The 15,267-nt window shown below is 41.3% G+C and overlaps 3 protein-coding genes across 3 annotated transcripts in view; all 3 read left to right on the plus strand.

The window, feature by feature from the left end:
• The first annotated feature begins 1,101 nt into the window (after window positions 1–1,101).
• spic (Spi-C transcription factor (Spi-1/PU.1 related)) lies at window positions 1,102–2,471 on the plus strand. The gene is made up of 5 exons (XM_054624381.1): window positions 1,102–1,140; window positions 1,283–1,370; window positions 1,577–1,701; window positions 1,792–1,897; window positions 1,990–2,471. The coding sequence occupies exons 1-5, from the start codon at window positions 1,102–1,104 to the stop codon at window positions 2,469–2,471; spliced, it is 840 nt and encodes a 279-aa protein (XP_054480356.1).
• A 1,464-nt stretch (window positions 2,472–3,935) lies between these two features.
• spi2 (Spi-2 proto-oncogene) lies at window positions 3,936–5,269 on the plus strand. Its single transcript, XM_054625072.1, has 5 exons — window positions 3,936–3,986; window positions 4,083–4,167; window positions 4,248–4,348; window positions 4,441–4,585; window positions 4,962–5,269. The coding sequence occupies exons 1-5, from the start codon at window positions 3,984–3,986 to the stop codon at window positions 5,267–5,269; spliced, it is 642 nt and encodes a 213-aa protein (XP_054481047.1). The 5' UTR covers window positions 3,936–3,983.
• A 2,414-nt stretch (window positions 5,270–7,683) lies between these two features.
• Window positions 7,684–15,267, plus strand: part of mybpc1 (myosin binding protein C1) — a 29,785-nt gene continuing 22,201 nt past the window's right edge. The window contains exons 1-3 of the mRNA XM_054624295.1: window positions 7,684–7,705; window positions 12,787–12,813; window positions 14,531–14,587. Of these exons, the coding sequence (XP_054480270.1) occupies window positions 7,684–7,705; window positions 12,787–12,813; window positions 14,531–14,587 (106 nt within the window). The remainder of the gene's footprint in view (window positions 7,706–12,786; window positions 12,814–14,530; window positions 14,588–15,267) is intronic.

Consider the following 15,267-nt stretch of genomic DNA (forward strand, 5'->3'; position numbering starts at 1 on the left):
ATTTTAAAAGTATTAATAGGTGCAAATAACTAAAATTTGAAATAACAAGCTATAGCAGATGCATTTTAACGAGTATCATAAACTTCTCTTAAAATCAAAGCCAGCAGTGATAAAACAATAACTTGGTGAATGTTGTCCCTTATATGATCATGAGTGATAAAAAAAAAGTGTTGTATAGAAATAAAAAAGTAAGAAGAGGAACAAAGTTTGTTGTTTTGTTATTTGCAAATTCTGAGAGTATTCGTGATGCTTTGTGAGGGACCGTATGCCTGTTTAATTAAAATACTATACTTGTTTTTCATTACTTCATGACTTTTTGTGCAATGTAATGGCAGAATTGCATAATAAACCCCCCACATTTTTGGGGGAAGAAAACATGTAATTATAACTTAAAATAATTAAAATAAAAAAATTGATAAAATTATGTTAAATTAAACTGGTTTGTTTTTTAAATAATGGGATAATTTTGGCATTTGCCTTTAAATTAAATTGGAATACAAAGCAAATATTAACATATATTTATTGCACTGACCAGTGATTAATGTCCTTTGATTTATTGTATTTGGTCTTACATTCACTTTGTGTTTTTTAACAGAGCCCCACCACAGACTCACTCTTCATGCAAATCTTTCTGCATTCACATAACTTTATTACCAGAAAACAAAGGGCCACAGAGAATCATTTCCCGCATTTCTAATGGCTCCGATTATCTTTTACAAAAAAGCCTATTACTAAACAGCACCTATTCAAGATGTGTATGTTAGATACATATCTCGCCCTGTATGCAAATTCTTAGGTCAGGCTGAGAATCGGTGGTATTCCTGGTCAACTGGTGCAATAAAAGAGGTTTTTGTTGTTCGTAGATTGTGATCTTCGCTTTTAGAGACTGTGTGATGCTCAGATGTCTGTCTGATCTCTGCTTCCAGAAAAAGAAGAAGTGCACGGCTACTGTAGATTGTGACGTTGACACATTTAAATTAACCAGCCTCTCTACCTGTTCATGGAGTGGTTAACAGGTATTGGAGGTCTGCAACATATATATACCTGTCCAAATACTGTACACCTGCACTAGTGCATCAGTGATCACCTATTAGGACAGAAATGGCCTCAACTGAGGGTAACACTCAGACATACAAGATGGTGAGTTGTAAAGATGCTGTACACATTGTCATTACAATTATTTGGAAGAATTAGTCTCGTGGAGTTTCATCATCTAATGCTCTTAATATAAGAAGGAAAAAGTACTTTTTTGAGTGCAATTAAGGTTTTCTCTCTATTTTAGACCTCTTTGGACAACGACATCAACCAACACTTCCAGGATGCGATTGACGTGATTCAACAGCATTCAAGTAATTCATATTACGATTCAGGTACAGTAAAAATCTCTAAATACTTGACCATAATTATGAAATGTCTGCTTTATATATTTAATACTTATTCATCTTTCAATGCATGATTTTAGGCTAGAACATTTACAATCTTCTTCTCTTATTATCTAAAAAAAAGCCATTGCAATTTCTTTTATTTATTTACATTTATCTGGAGAGAATGAAAACTGATTTTTATTTTATTCCAGAGTACACATATTACGAGACTCAGGGTACCCAGCAGCCCTCGTCATTGCATTGTCAGATCTCCTGCTGCCTCGTCACACACCCGTCTGATGTGCCAGCTCCAGCATGTGACTGGAATGACACGGCTGTAAGTGGAGCTAAATAAATCTGCATTTTTGTTTTTGCAAATTAAGGGAAAAGATTAAGAAAGATATGTAATTTTTTCTTTGTCTTTCAGCAACACTCTTGGCCTCAGGTCATTCCTGATGTCTCCTTGGGTCACTCTGTGCAAAATGAATCACCTCATTTCTACTCAATCTTACCTCCACAGAGGAACAGCAAAGGTATGTTTCAGGTTATGTTTTTTACAAGTGGGCAAATTTAATTAGCAATGCTCTGTTTGTGACTAAAACAAAGATCAAATCAATCTCCTCAGGTCGCAAGAAGCTCAGACTTTATGAATACCTCCACGAGGCTCTGAATGACCCCAACATGGGCGACTCAATCCAGTGGACAGACAACGGCAGTGGCACCTTCCACTTCATCTCCAAGAACAAGGAGAAGCTGGCCGAGTGCTGGGGCCAACGCAAGGGCAACCGCAAGACCATGACCTATCAAAAGATGGCAAGAGCTCTGAGAAACTACAGCCGGACCGGCGAGATCATCAAAGTGCGCCGTAAACTCACCTACCAGTTCAACCCAGACATCCTGCACAGGCTCGGCTCTGCACAGGTGTCCGTGCAGCAGCACTGCCGCCCCGCACATGAGGAGGTCCACGCCCGGCAGCAGAGCCCGGCTCAGCAGACCTACTGCGGCTCTGTAGCGGCGGACTGGCACAGCTGGTACGGACACTACCAGTTGCAGGAAGACTATGACCTGGCCTCCAGCTTCACTTCACTCAGCACAGCCAAACTCTGAGCTGGAGGACGGTTTTTAAACACAGAGGGGGGGAAATCCCTTAAAAGTTTGATAAGGTTTACAAAGACTTCAATTGGTTGACTCTCAAACCTTCTGGGGCCACATTCAGTCCCTGCATGTTATCACAAGTTGGACTATTAATGTCATGCTTTTCAGTTTAAGGTGTTTAACTACCCTTTATTTAGAGTGTTAATGTGTAAATATTCCTTTTTTTAATAGAAAATCCCTAGACTTAATAAAAGGCTTTCAGAGAGTGTGTCCATATTCATTCAATGACTGTTATTACATTTCATAGTTTGACTATTTGGGTCACAAAAGTAACATTATCTTCTGATTCATACTCTTCCTTTGAAATGTATCACTGTAAATTAATTGTAAATACTTTAAACAAAAAAATATGAATGAGAATATTCTTAGTTCATCAAGGTAATTGGTTTCTAGATTTAAATGATCATGGCCTTTTTATAACTTAAAACAATGACAATTTGGACATCTTTAATTGACAAAGTACAGTTACGTTTGACATGCAGCTGACACATAATAACTTATATTGTAGACTTAACTGGTTGACCTTTCCAGTCAGCACACCTGCATTTAATAAAGCACTAATTAAGAGAAACATAAGCCACTTAAAAGGTAGGATAGGTCTTTGAGTCTGAAGAAATAAATGTTGTTGTACAAAGAACTATAGATTTTTTTTTTTAAATAATAAGTATTATGAAATGGTATCTAGAAACATTACGTTTCAGGTGTCAAACAATTAAGACCATCTGCAATAAAATAAGATAAAAATCCTAACCATGCACCTAAATTTCCTGTTGTTAAAAAGTAATACGCATTATGTATGATGACATGTAACTCTTGATCATTCTCTTGATAAAACTTATGTTTTGTATCCTTATTATATTTATTGTGTAATATTATTAACATCATCATTCATTTTCTGCATTACATTTTTTTTCATAATTTGTTGGAGACTTTTGAATACAACCAATAAATCGATCCGTGTACTCTCACTTGTGTCTGTTTTCTACTGATTTGATAACAACAGAAGCTTTCATCTTTTGTCATAAGAAAAGAAAACACTGGCATTATCACCGTGTTGTAAGATTTGGCACTGTCTCCATTTTAGTGAAATATTGCAACAAGCACACTGCAAAATATGAAATTAAGACACATCCTGTGAGGAAAAATATGGCAGCAAGTGTGTTTTTCCTGAAAAGAGAGCATTGTGTACCTCCAGGCCAGGTCTTATCTGCTTCAGCGGGGAGGATGTGGTCAGTGCTGGGAGGCTTTGTTGATGGGTTGACTGGTGCTGGTGTTGGGGCTTTGTGGGATGGTGGTCATTGTTCCTGTGAGCCTTGGGTAGAAAATGTCTGGTGTAATTCAGAAAAGCCACGTCCTGTGAAGGGTATAAAAAAGAGTTCAGGCACTTGAGCGTCTCAAAGTCAGTTTTGTGAAATTCTTCCAAACTGCAAGGACTGTACTGCATCAGATTCAGCCTCATCGATCATGGTAAAGAGAATGCTTGTTGCAAGGATGAAATTACAATTTACTTAAAAAGATATCTGCAGTTTTTAAGGCTGATTTTGAATTATTTATCTTTATCAGAATTCTTTCCAGGAGACTCAATCTGATTTGGAGGTGATCCTAGAGTTCCTAGAGGAGTACTACAGACAACACACTGGAGGAAATGGTAAGAGGAAAGCCCTGGAAATTAAATTACTATACTTAAAGGTGTTCTCAGTCTTTGAGCATTTGTTTTGCTCTTTGCAGTGGACAAGATGTACTGCACTGCAGTTGTGCCTGTAGATGAGAGAAGTGCACCTGTGGACGAAGGATCATGCGAGCAAAGCTGGACGTGCAGTGATCCAGCTGTAGGCATTCAAATGTTTTTTTTATGTATACCGCGTGTAGTCAAATGTGCACATTTAACCAAGCCTTTACAGCTGTGTTTCCTCCATCAAAGACCATCAAACCTGCACTTCAGCCTTTGCTGGCACATGATGCACCGACAGCCCACAGCCAGAACACAACAACAACATTGTCTGCGCGTGGGTCACTGCCAAACTTTTTATCAACAAGACAACCAACCAAACACACAGTGGGGAGTGGTGAGTTCTCCTTTTTTGGTCACTCGATACTGTTATTGCCCTGGTTGTTAGTAGCCCGGGGGAAACAATACCAAGAGAGCAAATACGAGACTTTCCCTTTACCGTAAAGAAAACAATGGGGCTTAGCTTGGCTTAGCTCAATAAATGTTTTTACATATCTATCAGATAACTGCAGTATTTACAGCTTAACCCTTTCCGCCATACCCATCCCATCAGTGAAGAGATTTTCTGGGAATTGTTGCTTTTAAGGAAATGATTAACTGTAACCAGCGATACCTGTTTTGGAGAGGCCCAGCTGCTGTGGTATTTCCTTAATCCCTCTTTTCAATCCATGTTTAATTCAACATGACACTTCGTGTTTGCTCAATGGCTGCAGGTGGAAAGGTGCGCCTCTTTCACTTTCTGTTTGAGATGCTGGAGGATCCGAACATGGCCCACTGTGTGTCCTGGGTGCCAGCAGCCGCCGGCGTCTTCCGCTTTTCTTCCACGAACAAGGACCAGGTGGCGGCGCTGTGGGGGCAGAGGAAGGGAAACAAGAGGCCCATGACTTACCAGAAGATGTCCCGAGCCCTCAGGAACTACGCCCGGTCAGGAGAGATCTTCAAGGTGAAGAAGAAGCTCACCTACCAGTTCAGCCGAGAGACGCTGATGCTGCTGCAGAAGTGTCAACGAGGAGATTTGTAAAGTGGACTAGATTTTCTGCAGCTCATATTGTGTCATAAAAAACTCTAAATGTGCTCTACATTTTGTTTTTTAACTCTAAGAAACTTTCATTCACATTCAAAAATGTCTGTGACAAATTCACAAGTCAGTGAAGTTAGTACATTGACGTTTGTGGTGTAAATAATTAAAAACATATACATCTTAAAGTGCTGTCATCAATTTATTGTATATCTTTTTTAAATTTTAGGGACAATGAACATTGCAGCAGTTATAGCTAAAGCTCATTTCTATGTGGACGTTGACACTGCAAAAGATAGGTTGTGGTGAATTAAAACACTAAACTTTGATAAAACATCAACATAACAAATAAAGGAAAATTTATCATGAGAAATTCATCAGTCATTTTCCAACCAGAGACGTTTTTTTTAATGCTGGCAAACATAACCAGTAACATAATCTTACAGAAGATGTTTTCCATTAACTCAAAACATTTCTACTATAACTAGAATACCATCTCTCAAAGACAAAATGAGTCATGCAGCAGCCTCATGGGCCTCTTCACCTGTTTACAAGTATGTTTTCCTTTATGTAATAGCTTTTACTGGCTGTCTGGAACCAGTGGGTGTCAGTGTCGTCCATTTAAAAGCCTCTCAGCCTCTTCTTTTTCCTTTCCCCCCCCATGTGGCGTGACCTCATCGCTAAATCGCCCCTGTGATGTGAACCCTCGGCCATCCCGGGCAATACCAAATGGTTTTGTGCTGTTTGTAGCGGACCCACATGACACTTCCCTAAGCCCAGTATTTACTGCTGGAGCCCACGGCGGGTTATAAATGGGCTTACTGAGCTATGGGTGTCTGTTACCAAGAAAGGCCACATACTTTGAACTGATTTATGAAAACAGTCAGTTAAGGACAGTTCTTAATTGAAAGCTTCCACATCACGTTATATATGGCGGTTGTAGTATGGATAGAATTTTGACTTGAAGCCAATTTCAGACAATAAAGAGCAGCAACAAAGAGTATCTATACCGCCTAAAATAGAGCTGTGCCTGGTCTTGACTGTCCTGTTGGGTCGTCTGAGGAATTATTGTGCATGTTCTAAATGCTCTTCCATGTTGAGATCATTAACATGCTCAAGTGATTATGATATTGTTAGATTCTTTGCTCTACATGTAGAGAAGCTCCAGCACCGACTCTCTGTGGCTCATAAATCCGTCAGCTTTCAGCCTTGTAGTTTAATCTTTGCGACCACACCTGATTTATCGCTTGTGCTTGACGTGCTAAAAAGACTAATTAGGATCGAAGCAGCCACATCAGTGATATAATTCACAATGAAACTGTCTTTTCATGTCAGATACACATGTCAAATGTCAAGGTTTATGTTAGGCGGTCTAAGTATAGGCCGTATAACCACCGCCCAGGCATCTCCCCAGTATTTATTTGGCAGTTTGGGAAGCCTGCTGTTCTTGGACAGCATTACGACGGGATTAAACTGATACCTGGCATCAAGTCGCTGCATGTCATCTCAAACTTTTCTTTTGTAATAAAGCCACAGATGTCTGGAGATGTTGAATGTCATCTGGGATTGATGGAGAGTATTACATCAGCCTCAGACCTTTAATGACAATGACAACACCTCTCTTTTAAAATCCCAGCTCCTGATTTTCACAGGCTCCTCCTTCTTAACCTACTTCTATAGTGCATTAAGGATACTCACCTCTGATGCCCCGCTGACAGCCCTCACCCTGAACCTGGGGTCGAAAATCTGGAAGTAATGATAACAAATCTAGTCTTAAATTAATAATTTCAGTGGTATCTCCCAACTCTCAAAACGTCAAACTGTTCCTTTAAGTCAAACATGCCACTTCATGTAATCTCACATGAATAAACAGCCGTGAAAACTTTGACATTTTGTTAAAATCTGGGCTCTGCAGAACTTATTATATCTGAAAATGAAGTCACATTGCTCCAACTACAAGCTAATTTAATACAATTTAATTCAATACGAAAAGCCTATACAAAGTAAAATGCATAATTTGAATGTCAAATAAACTTCACATTTACTTCTTCTCATCTACTCTATCTTGGGTAGGAGGACAGTGATGCAATGACCACTACAGAGAGGAGGGGCATGCCACCTCTCTATATAAGGCCTTAAAGCCTGTCCCTCCTGGATCTGTCACTGGTCCTCCTCTCCTCCCCCACGGAGATTTCCAAACCGTATCCCTGAGCGCTCCTCATCTCCCCATCACTCTGGTCCGAGGGCTCCCAGAGCTTTTTTGCTTCTTCTGCTGTCACCTTTCTCCCTCCTGGACGAGAGGGCTACCGCGCCTTACCTGTCCTCCTGTAGAGTCACATAACTGCGAAGGCACCAACCGACCTACCTGCTCCTTTTGACTCCTTGACGCTTTTTATTTTCTCGGGACGCGGCTCAAGATGCCAGAGCCCACAAAGAAAGGTAGGAGTTGTTGCCTCCAGCATGTGACAGCCAAAATCCCAAAAAAGCAAACTGCAGGTTTTAATTAATGTGACAGCAAAAAAACACAAGTTTAAGGTAATTTTTTTCTTGTTTTTTATATGATTGGTTCATTTTATTTATATCTGCTGTCATTGTTTGAGGGGAGTTAGGCAGCTCCATCACTTTATGGCTCGCCTGCCAGCTTGTTCATAGGAATCCTCAAAGTGACTTTGACAGTGGTATTGTATTACTGATGCATGCATATTTCTACTGTCGCGGGGAAACAAGAGAAGATTTGAGGTTTATGAGCAGATACTATGGTTGCCTGGGTGTGGCGTACTAGATTGCTCTTCGTGATCCAGCTGGAGAAAGACACGATGATGAACCGCCGCGTAGGAATGTTGATGAGCGCCGAGACTGACACAAGCAAAGACCTGTGAAGGATGATGACACTGGAGCAACGGCCGTGCTGTATTAGGATAACTAATAACCTTATTGTGTTTGTCTTTCTGATGATTGATGGGAGCCGTCCCGTCAGACCTGCCCCCTGCACATAGTTCAACTCCTTATTCAACCACACACAGCATCCTAACCTGCCCCCCTCTCTTACACACGGCAACGTCGCTCATCTGCACCATCATGTCCATCAACATTCCCTTTAAATCCGCTCATGTCTGTCATTACGATATGGTATTACTCCCACCCTCCCCATTAGCCCAGCTCTTTTGGGGGTCCGCCGTCAACCCAGACATGCCCATGTAGAGGGAATGGGACATTTTGTTTGGATCTTTGGAAGCCGTCCTGATGAGAGACGATACAAGTTTTTAATAAACGTGTTATCCTCCAGGGGGCCGTTGATCTGTCTGATGTTGTTCCTGACACCTCGGGCATGACTTGAACATAGACACTAACTCCTAAAAGAGAGATCCTTCTTATGTTGCCCTTTCTAAAGTTTCTAACTTTGTTTTCCCCATGTTTAAGTTTTTCTTTATCAGAACCAACAGTCTATGGAAAGAGAGTGACATATTTAGTATAGTCTGAAAAACCCTTTGAGTAAAATCTGTGATTTTGTGCTGTATGAATTAAATTGTCTTGAACTGCCTGCCTTTTGGATAGTGGGCATTGCCCTTTCAAAATTGGGCTCATGGCCACTCTTACTTGCATTGTCACATTTGGGGAGATCCAGAATCCCATTTCTCACATCTAAATCTTGTCTAAATCTCTTGTTGGGTTGTTTCCAAAAGCCAGAGGAAACCAAGATCCTGAAAAGGTGAAAAGCTAAACTTGGCCTTCATCTTGACTCCCATTGTACTGGGTACAGTTGACCCCTCAGTGTTCATCCACAGCCATAAACATCCCTGATCCCCTCAGAGACAAAGCTGAGGGGAAATAGAGGCAGCGGATTCCAGTCGGCCACAAACACTACCCATAAATAGCTGCGTAGCCAAGAGCAACAGATAAATGAGAGTAGAAAAGTATTGTTCTTTAAATGAGTCTGAACAGCTGAAGAGGAGGAGGCCGGCGCTGTTGTTTTAGACGCCCCGCTCTCAAGCCTTTGAAAAGTCCAAACCAGAGATGACGGACTGGCTGAGTCGCCCGCAGATCTCTTGGGACCTGGATTCTTGTCCCTGGAATAGTTCAGAATGAGCACACTTTTAATCCCCATCCCTTGTTCCCTGCCATCTCCCATCTCCAAGCCGCCAAACCCCTCCTCCTCTTACTGTGCCACACGCCCAAAACAGACATCTCCCTGCCACCCTCAGTTCAGGGTTTGGATCGCTCAGAGGTCAGACACCTCCCCGTTAAACCTCTGACCCTGTGCCCAGAGGCCTTACAGCGCTGTCTTAGCAGCCACTCAGTTTAGGGTTTCAGTCGCGAACAAGCCCTTGTCTTCACCTCATGATATTTACTGTCCCTGAGGTTCATCACTCTCCCCGGGCTCTGTCTTCTGACACCGTGCTTTGTGTTACAGAACACCACCTCGTAAATCCATGGTAAGATACAGAGGGCGAGCCTGTCAGCAGCTAATTGCCACCCAAGTACAGTGCTCATCTCTCCACAGACTCATAGAAGCTCCTCTTGTCCAACCACAGTTACAGTAAAGCCCACAACCAAAGCAAGGGTAAACAGTATAATTAATGTCGGTTTATTAAAGAGATAAAGGTCATTATTTGGAAAAATGCAGCCGCAGACAATTTGGCTCACATTAGAGTCTGTATGAGCCCTTCTGTCTGCACGCCAGCAGGGGCAACAGCTGAAAATACCTGCAGCCCCCCGTCAGCTGCACTGGGAGTCCTCAGAGGTAAAACAAAACCTTTCTCCACTCTCATTATCCAAATGGTGATGAGACGGAGAGCGAGGCTCATTCTTGTGAAGTGACCCTGCAGGATTGTGGCTCCACTGGCCAGCGATGCATTGTTTTGAAGTGAGGTGGGAGCGTGGCTAATTTTGACAAGGAATGCTCGGAGGGGAATCGTTACAAATGGAGGGATATCAGAAGCTAAGAGGGCGATGGGAGGAAAATGGCTGTTAAAAATGGTGCATAGTCGGTGGACATACATGGACCTAGGGTAGCAGTATTCATAGAGTGCAAACAGCTGCAAGTGGGAAACTGAGACTCTCTATGAAGGTTTCTCTAAAGCTAAAGGTTCTCAAAGAAGAGATTCAAATCTGAATGTTTTGGATGTGTTGTGTAAAAGGCTGGTATTCTCCACAGCTTTTTGGGGAGAAAGTAGGACACTAAATGTCAAGGTTTAAGGGTTTTATTTATGAGATATTATTCCTTTCTGTTTGTTGAGATGTTCCTTAAGATCTTTATTCAATTCAATTCAATTCAGTTTATTTTGTATAGCCCAGAATCACAAATTACAAATTTGCCTCAGAGGGCTTTACAATCTGTGCACATGCGACATCCTCTGTCCTTCCCTCACATCGGCACAGGAACAACTCCCCTAAAAAAACCCTTTAACAGGGAGAAAAAAGGAAGAAACCTCTGGGAGAACGACAGAGGAGGGATCCTTCTCCCAGGATGGACAGAATGCAATAGATGTCATGTGTACAGAATGAACAGCATAACAGAGATACAACACATTCAATGTATATGACATAAATGATTCATATAATAAGACTACTTATAATAACAGCAGCAATTATTATAGTAGAATTATAATTATGAAAATAGGGATAGTAATGTGATTAATAATAATAATCAAAGTAGCAGTGGGTGTCAGTCGGCTCACAGCAGGAGGCACGACTACGGTCCAGGTACCACAACGATTCATGGAAACCTGCAATTTATAACCTGCATTTATGGCTGCAAATACAAAAAAATTACCAAACACTGGCTCAAATACCCCTCAGAGACCTTTTCATCGACACCATAAACTGTTTGCGCTCCATGGAAAAATTTTCCTATACCCTTCAACTAAATAAAGACAAGGTGGAAAAATCTCTTTTAGGAAACTGACACTGGTCTTTTTTTAACCATTTTTTGTTTTAATATTAAAGACATACTACGCTCCCTGTTTAATGAACTTTACCTGTGTATTTGTGCTCGATATGCTAGCCCTCCTCCTCGTTCTGTACCTTATGTTTTCTGCAAATATTAAATCTTATTAAAAAATGTAAGTATAAAGAAGAAGAAATATAACTATTGTTACAAACTACTCTTTCTGTGTGGAACCTGACAGGTCCGAACATGTGACGGCAGCATGGCCGTGGTCACTCTAAATATGTAACACCAATTTCCGGTACTCTTCTCACACATGCAAAACCCCAAATTAATGTAGGACTGAACCATTGCCCACAACAGGCTTCAACATTAACTGATTGTCAACACAAGAAAAGGATGGAGGCCACACTGTTAAGAACCATGAGCCTGATTATTTGCTGCACCCTTCCCGTCGTCCACTCGACTGCGTGTCTTTGAGGTCCTTCTCTCTTTTTGACAACCGTGCAATTAGCTCATTTAGGTTAGGTTTTGATTTATAGTTCATTAACTTTGAGGTTTGCCTTGCCGAGTAGGAACCCACCATGCAATCGCTGTGTTCTTTGTTAATGTTTTTCCTTCACTGTGACAGAATGTTGTCTTTATTACAAACAGAGAAAATTTAAACAAATCTAATCAAGAACGAGAAAAGAACAGGCCGCTCAAGATTTTTCATGACTAGTCTGAAGCCCCTATGAGTACTAGCAACAAGTTCTTATCCCAACTCATCACATACTGATGGTTGGTCGGAACCCTTCGTGTCACTTTCTTGCACACTGGGCAGCGCAAAGTGTTAAACTATGACCTTTGACTATGGGCGCAGTTAACATGTGCTTAACATTGTGAATTCAAACAAAACCACTTTGTTAGGTTAAGGAAAAACATTATGGTTCCGTAACATAAGTTTGGAAAAACAGGTAACTTCATATTTACTCAACAACACCTTGGGACAAGAACTCCAGTCTTGCGTTTGTGCGCCATCACAATCGCAGAGCATTTTTTCTGACTATCCAATAATGACGCAGATGGGTTTAAACTGTAGTTACTTGAAACCCCACTGTATCTCATACAGACGCTACAGGTCGCCCTGTGCGTCGACATCAGACGCCGAGGGGCGTGACAAAGCGTCGGTATTTGACGCCATGTGAATGAGAACAAGCTGGTACCATAAAGCCCCCGATGGCTCTGTGCTCCACTAACCCACTAATAACAAAGAGACGTTCATTTTTGCTCCGTCATTGCATGCCAAGCATGTATGGATGCTTTGATCAGTTGAGGCCTTGCATTGAGTCCTGTTACAGGTTTTGAATGTCGTATCACCCACCACCACCACCACCATTAGTTTAGACAAGGCTGAGGGCAAACAAATAGTGTGTCATGTGGGCCTCTTTCATAATCAGTTAAGGCAACTTGGAGTGGAAGCACGAGGAGCCAGTCATACGGCAGGAAGATGATTCAGCTTGATGAATGCATATCAATGAAATAAGTTGATGTGCACAAACGGAAAGACATGTTTAAATGATAAAGACATGCAGCGAGACATCTCGTTATCAGGTTTGACATTGATGGTATTTTTCTTCCTTTTTCTTTTTAGATGAGACGCCAAATGGCAAGCCAGAAGGTGAGTGGAAGGCGATAGACATCTAATCTCCCCCCTGCTACCTCACAGTGTAGCAGATTGTAGCTGCACAAAGTACAGTATGCACAACAACAGACATATATTCATAAGAAGGGTAGTTGCACAGGTTAAAAGAATGAAAAGGTGAAAAAAACAGGAAACAGACTTTTTGGGGAGAATTCCTCTGTGAACATATCAAATATTAACCTTTGTTTGCACCAAGATGTTCAGGCGCTAAGTATCTACACACGTAACGTAATGATAGAAGCTCAGAAATTAGCTCGAATGTGCAAACACAGTCGCATTGGAGTGTAAATGCGCAGCCAATAGTCGGCGGTATGGACGTGCTGCTGTGCTCCAGAGCGAATATGAGGCTACGACCAAGTTGTCAGCATCTCTGACATTCCTCTCGCCAGCCTGCTGATCCCTCCCTGTTGATTCAGCTGCCGCCCCCGGCCGCCCCATGTGAGCAAGGTGCCGGCATGCAACTGGCTTTTTGCCGGAGCTGAGGTTTGACCTTGGAGCTGCAGCATCTTGAGTCTCCAACACGGTCGGGGGGGGGGAGCTCAGGATTACATAGAAAAATGTTTCTGGGGAAATTTAGGATTTGACAGATGAATAATTCCTCAGAGGTATTTAAGATTGTAAATCAGATCTTGGTGGGCACTGGATCATGATTTCCAGTGTCATGTTGGGCAAGTAACTTAAAAATTGTAATCAGTTACTCAATCAATATTACTCATTGAATAATTAACTTTTAATTACTCAACATTGAAAGTAATGAGTTAAATAACTCTTTATCCCCTTCGTAACTCAGTCAACAAAAACAAAAATAGGTGAATCCTGAATGAAGGTTAACCTGCGGGTATTGCTAGCAAGACAGCTAAAAAGACACAGCATGGACATCTTTGGAGTCACCAAGCTAACATGTCAGCAATCAGCTCAAAAATGATTATATCCGACAATCAAACTTCTGTTAAGAGCACGAACAAGCCGACCAGAGCATTACTGTGATTAGTAACTGTGACGTCATCCCTGGTGCTACATGTTACTGTAGAAAAAACACTGCTGTAACACCGTATTCAATAATGTATTATTGCCAAACACAGCTCATAACATGTGTAACAGCACATAAACATATAAGTGAAGGGTTAATGTGCGTTTCATGATCAAATGAGGCCTTTTTCAATGCAATCACTCTCTTGTTGCCAAATAGGTTATGAAAACAGTTATAAAATGTATATAAATACTGCCTGATGATGCAAGACACTTGCAGTGGGTGTTGTGGTGATGCAACAACACTCACTGCCTACACAATAATGCCTCTGAAGCAAAATCACCACAACACCTCGATGGAGGCATTGTACTATTTTAACGTGTTTTTTTTTATGTGCATTTCAATTGTGAACCTGAATGACATTTGCATAATCCTAATCTTGACATATTAACAGAACATTTTGTATTTTTATAAGCAGGAACGTAGTCTTACAATTCTTTTTTTCCCTGTGTTGTATAAAATGTGAGAATGGTGTGAATGATTATGTGCAGGCGGGTTGGTGTAGATGTGTAAGTCGGTACACGTTTGTGGTGTTTTTTTATGTCTGTGTGTTTTTGTTTTGGTGTGTATGTTTGACTGAGAGAGGCATTGCAGATGCTGAAGCTTTTGTGCTTATAAAAAAAGCAGCTGTTCGATCCACCACTATATTTGTCACATGCTCAGAAAGTAACGGTGCCCTGCCCTTACCTGAGATTTCCCTGGAGATTTCTCCACCCCCAGGTGGGTAAACCCTGATGCCCCCCTTCACTTCCCCTGAAATTCTTTTGCACATCACATTCACATCACGTGTTTTTGTTTGGTGTGTGCGATCACAGTTTTTTTCCTTCAATTAATTCACCCTGAGAGGCCTGAAACTGCACTTTTCTTGTGTAGTTATGATGCTCAACGCGCCGTATTTTCACACAATGAGTTAACTAGGTTAGCTGTAAGACCACCACTCGCATTCACTGTGCACAAATCCACGCCGCCTGCACTGCTCGGCCAGCATTTGCCTTGACGCTTGGTGCTGACAGTAACTTGTGCTGTGGCTGTCTTTGTGTTGGTGTAGCTGTGTGACATACTGAGTCATCAACACAGGAGGTAGAAAAGGGATTGGGGAAGTTGGGTTTTACTGACTCTGGTGACTCTATTCAAAAGTCAACTGTATAAATATAATATAATCCAGATCCTTACAAACATTGTATGAGTCAGTTAATCCCTCCCTCCGTGATCACTTTACAGTATAAGATATGCAATGACCAGATAGATGCTCCACTTGTGCAACAGATAAAAAACGATTATAATAAAAGATACATTTTGGAAAATATTTATTGATTTAGTTGAATTTCAACGATTGATTTTAGCAGCATGGCTCTATAAGAGGCAACGTCAGTAGTTTAGTCCACTATTATCCTCCAGAC

This window comes from Anoplopoma fimbria, chromosome 23 (assembly GCF_027596085.1).
Source record: "Anoplopoma fimbria isolate UVic2021 breed Golden Eagle Sablefish chromosome 23, Afim_UVic_2022, whole genome shotgun sequence".
NCBI classification, from domain to species: domain Eukaryota; kingdom Metazoa; phylum Chordata; class Actinopteri; order Perciformes; family Anoplopomatidae; genus Anoplopoma; species Anoplopoma fimbria.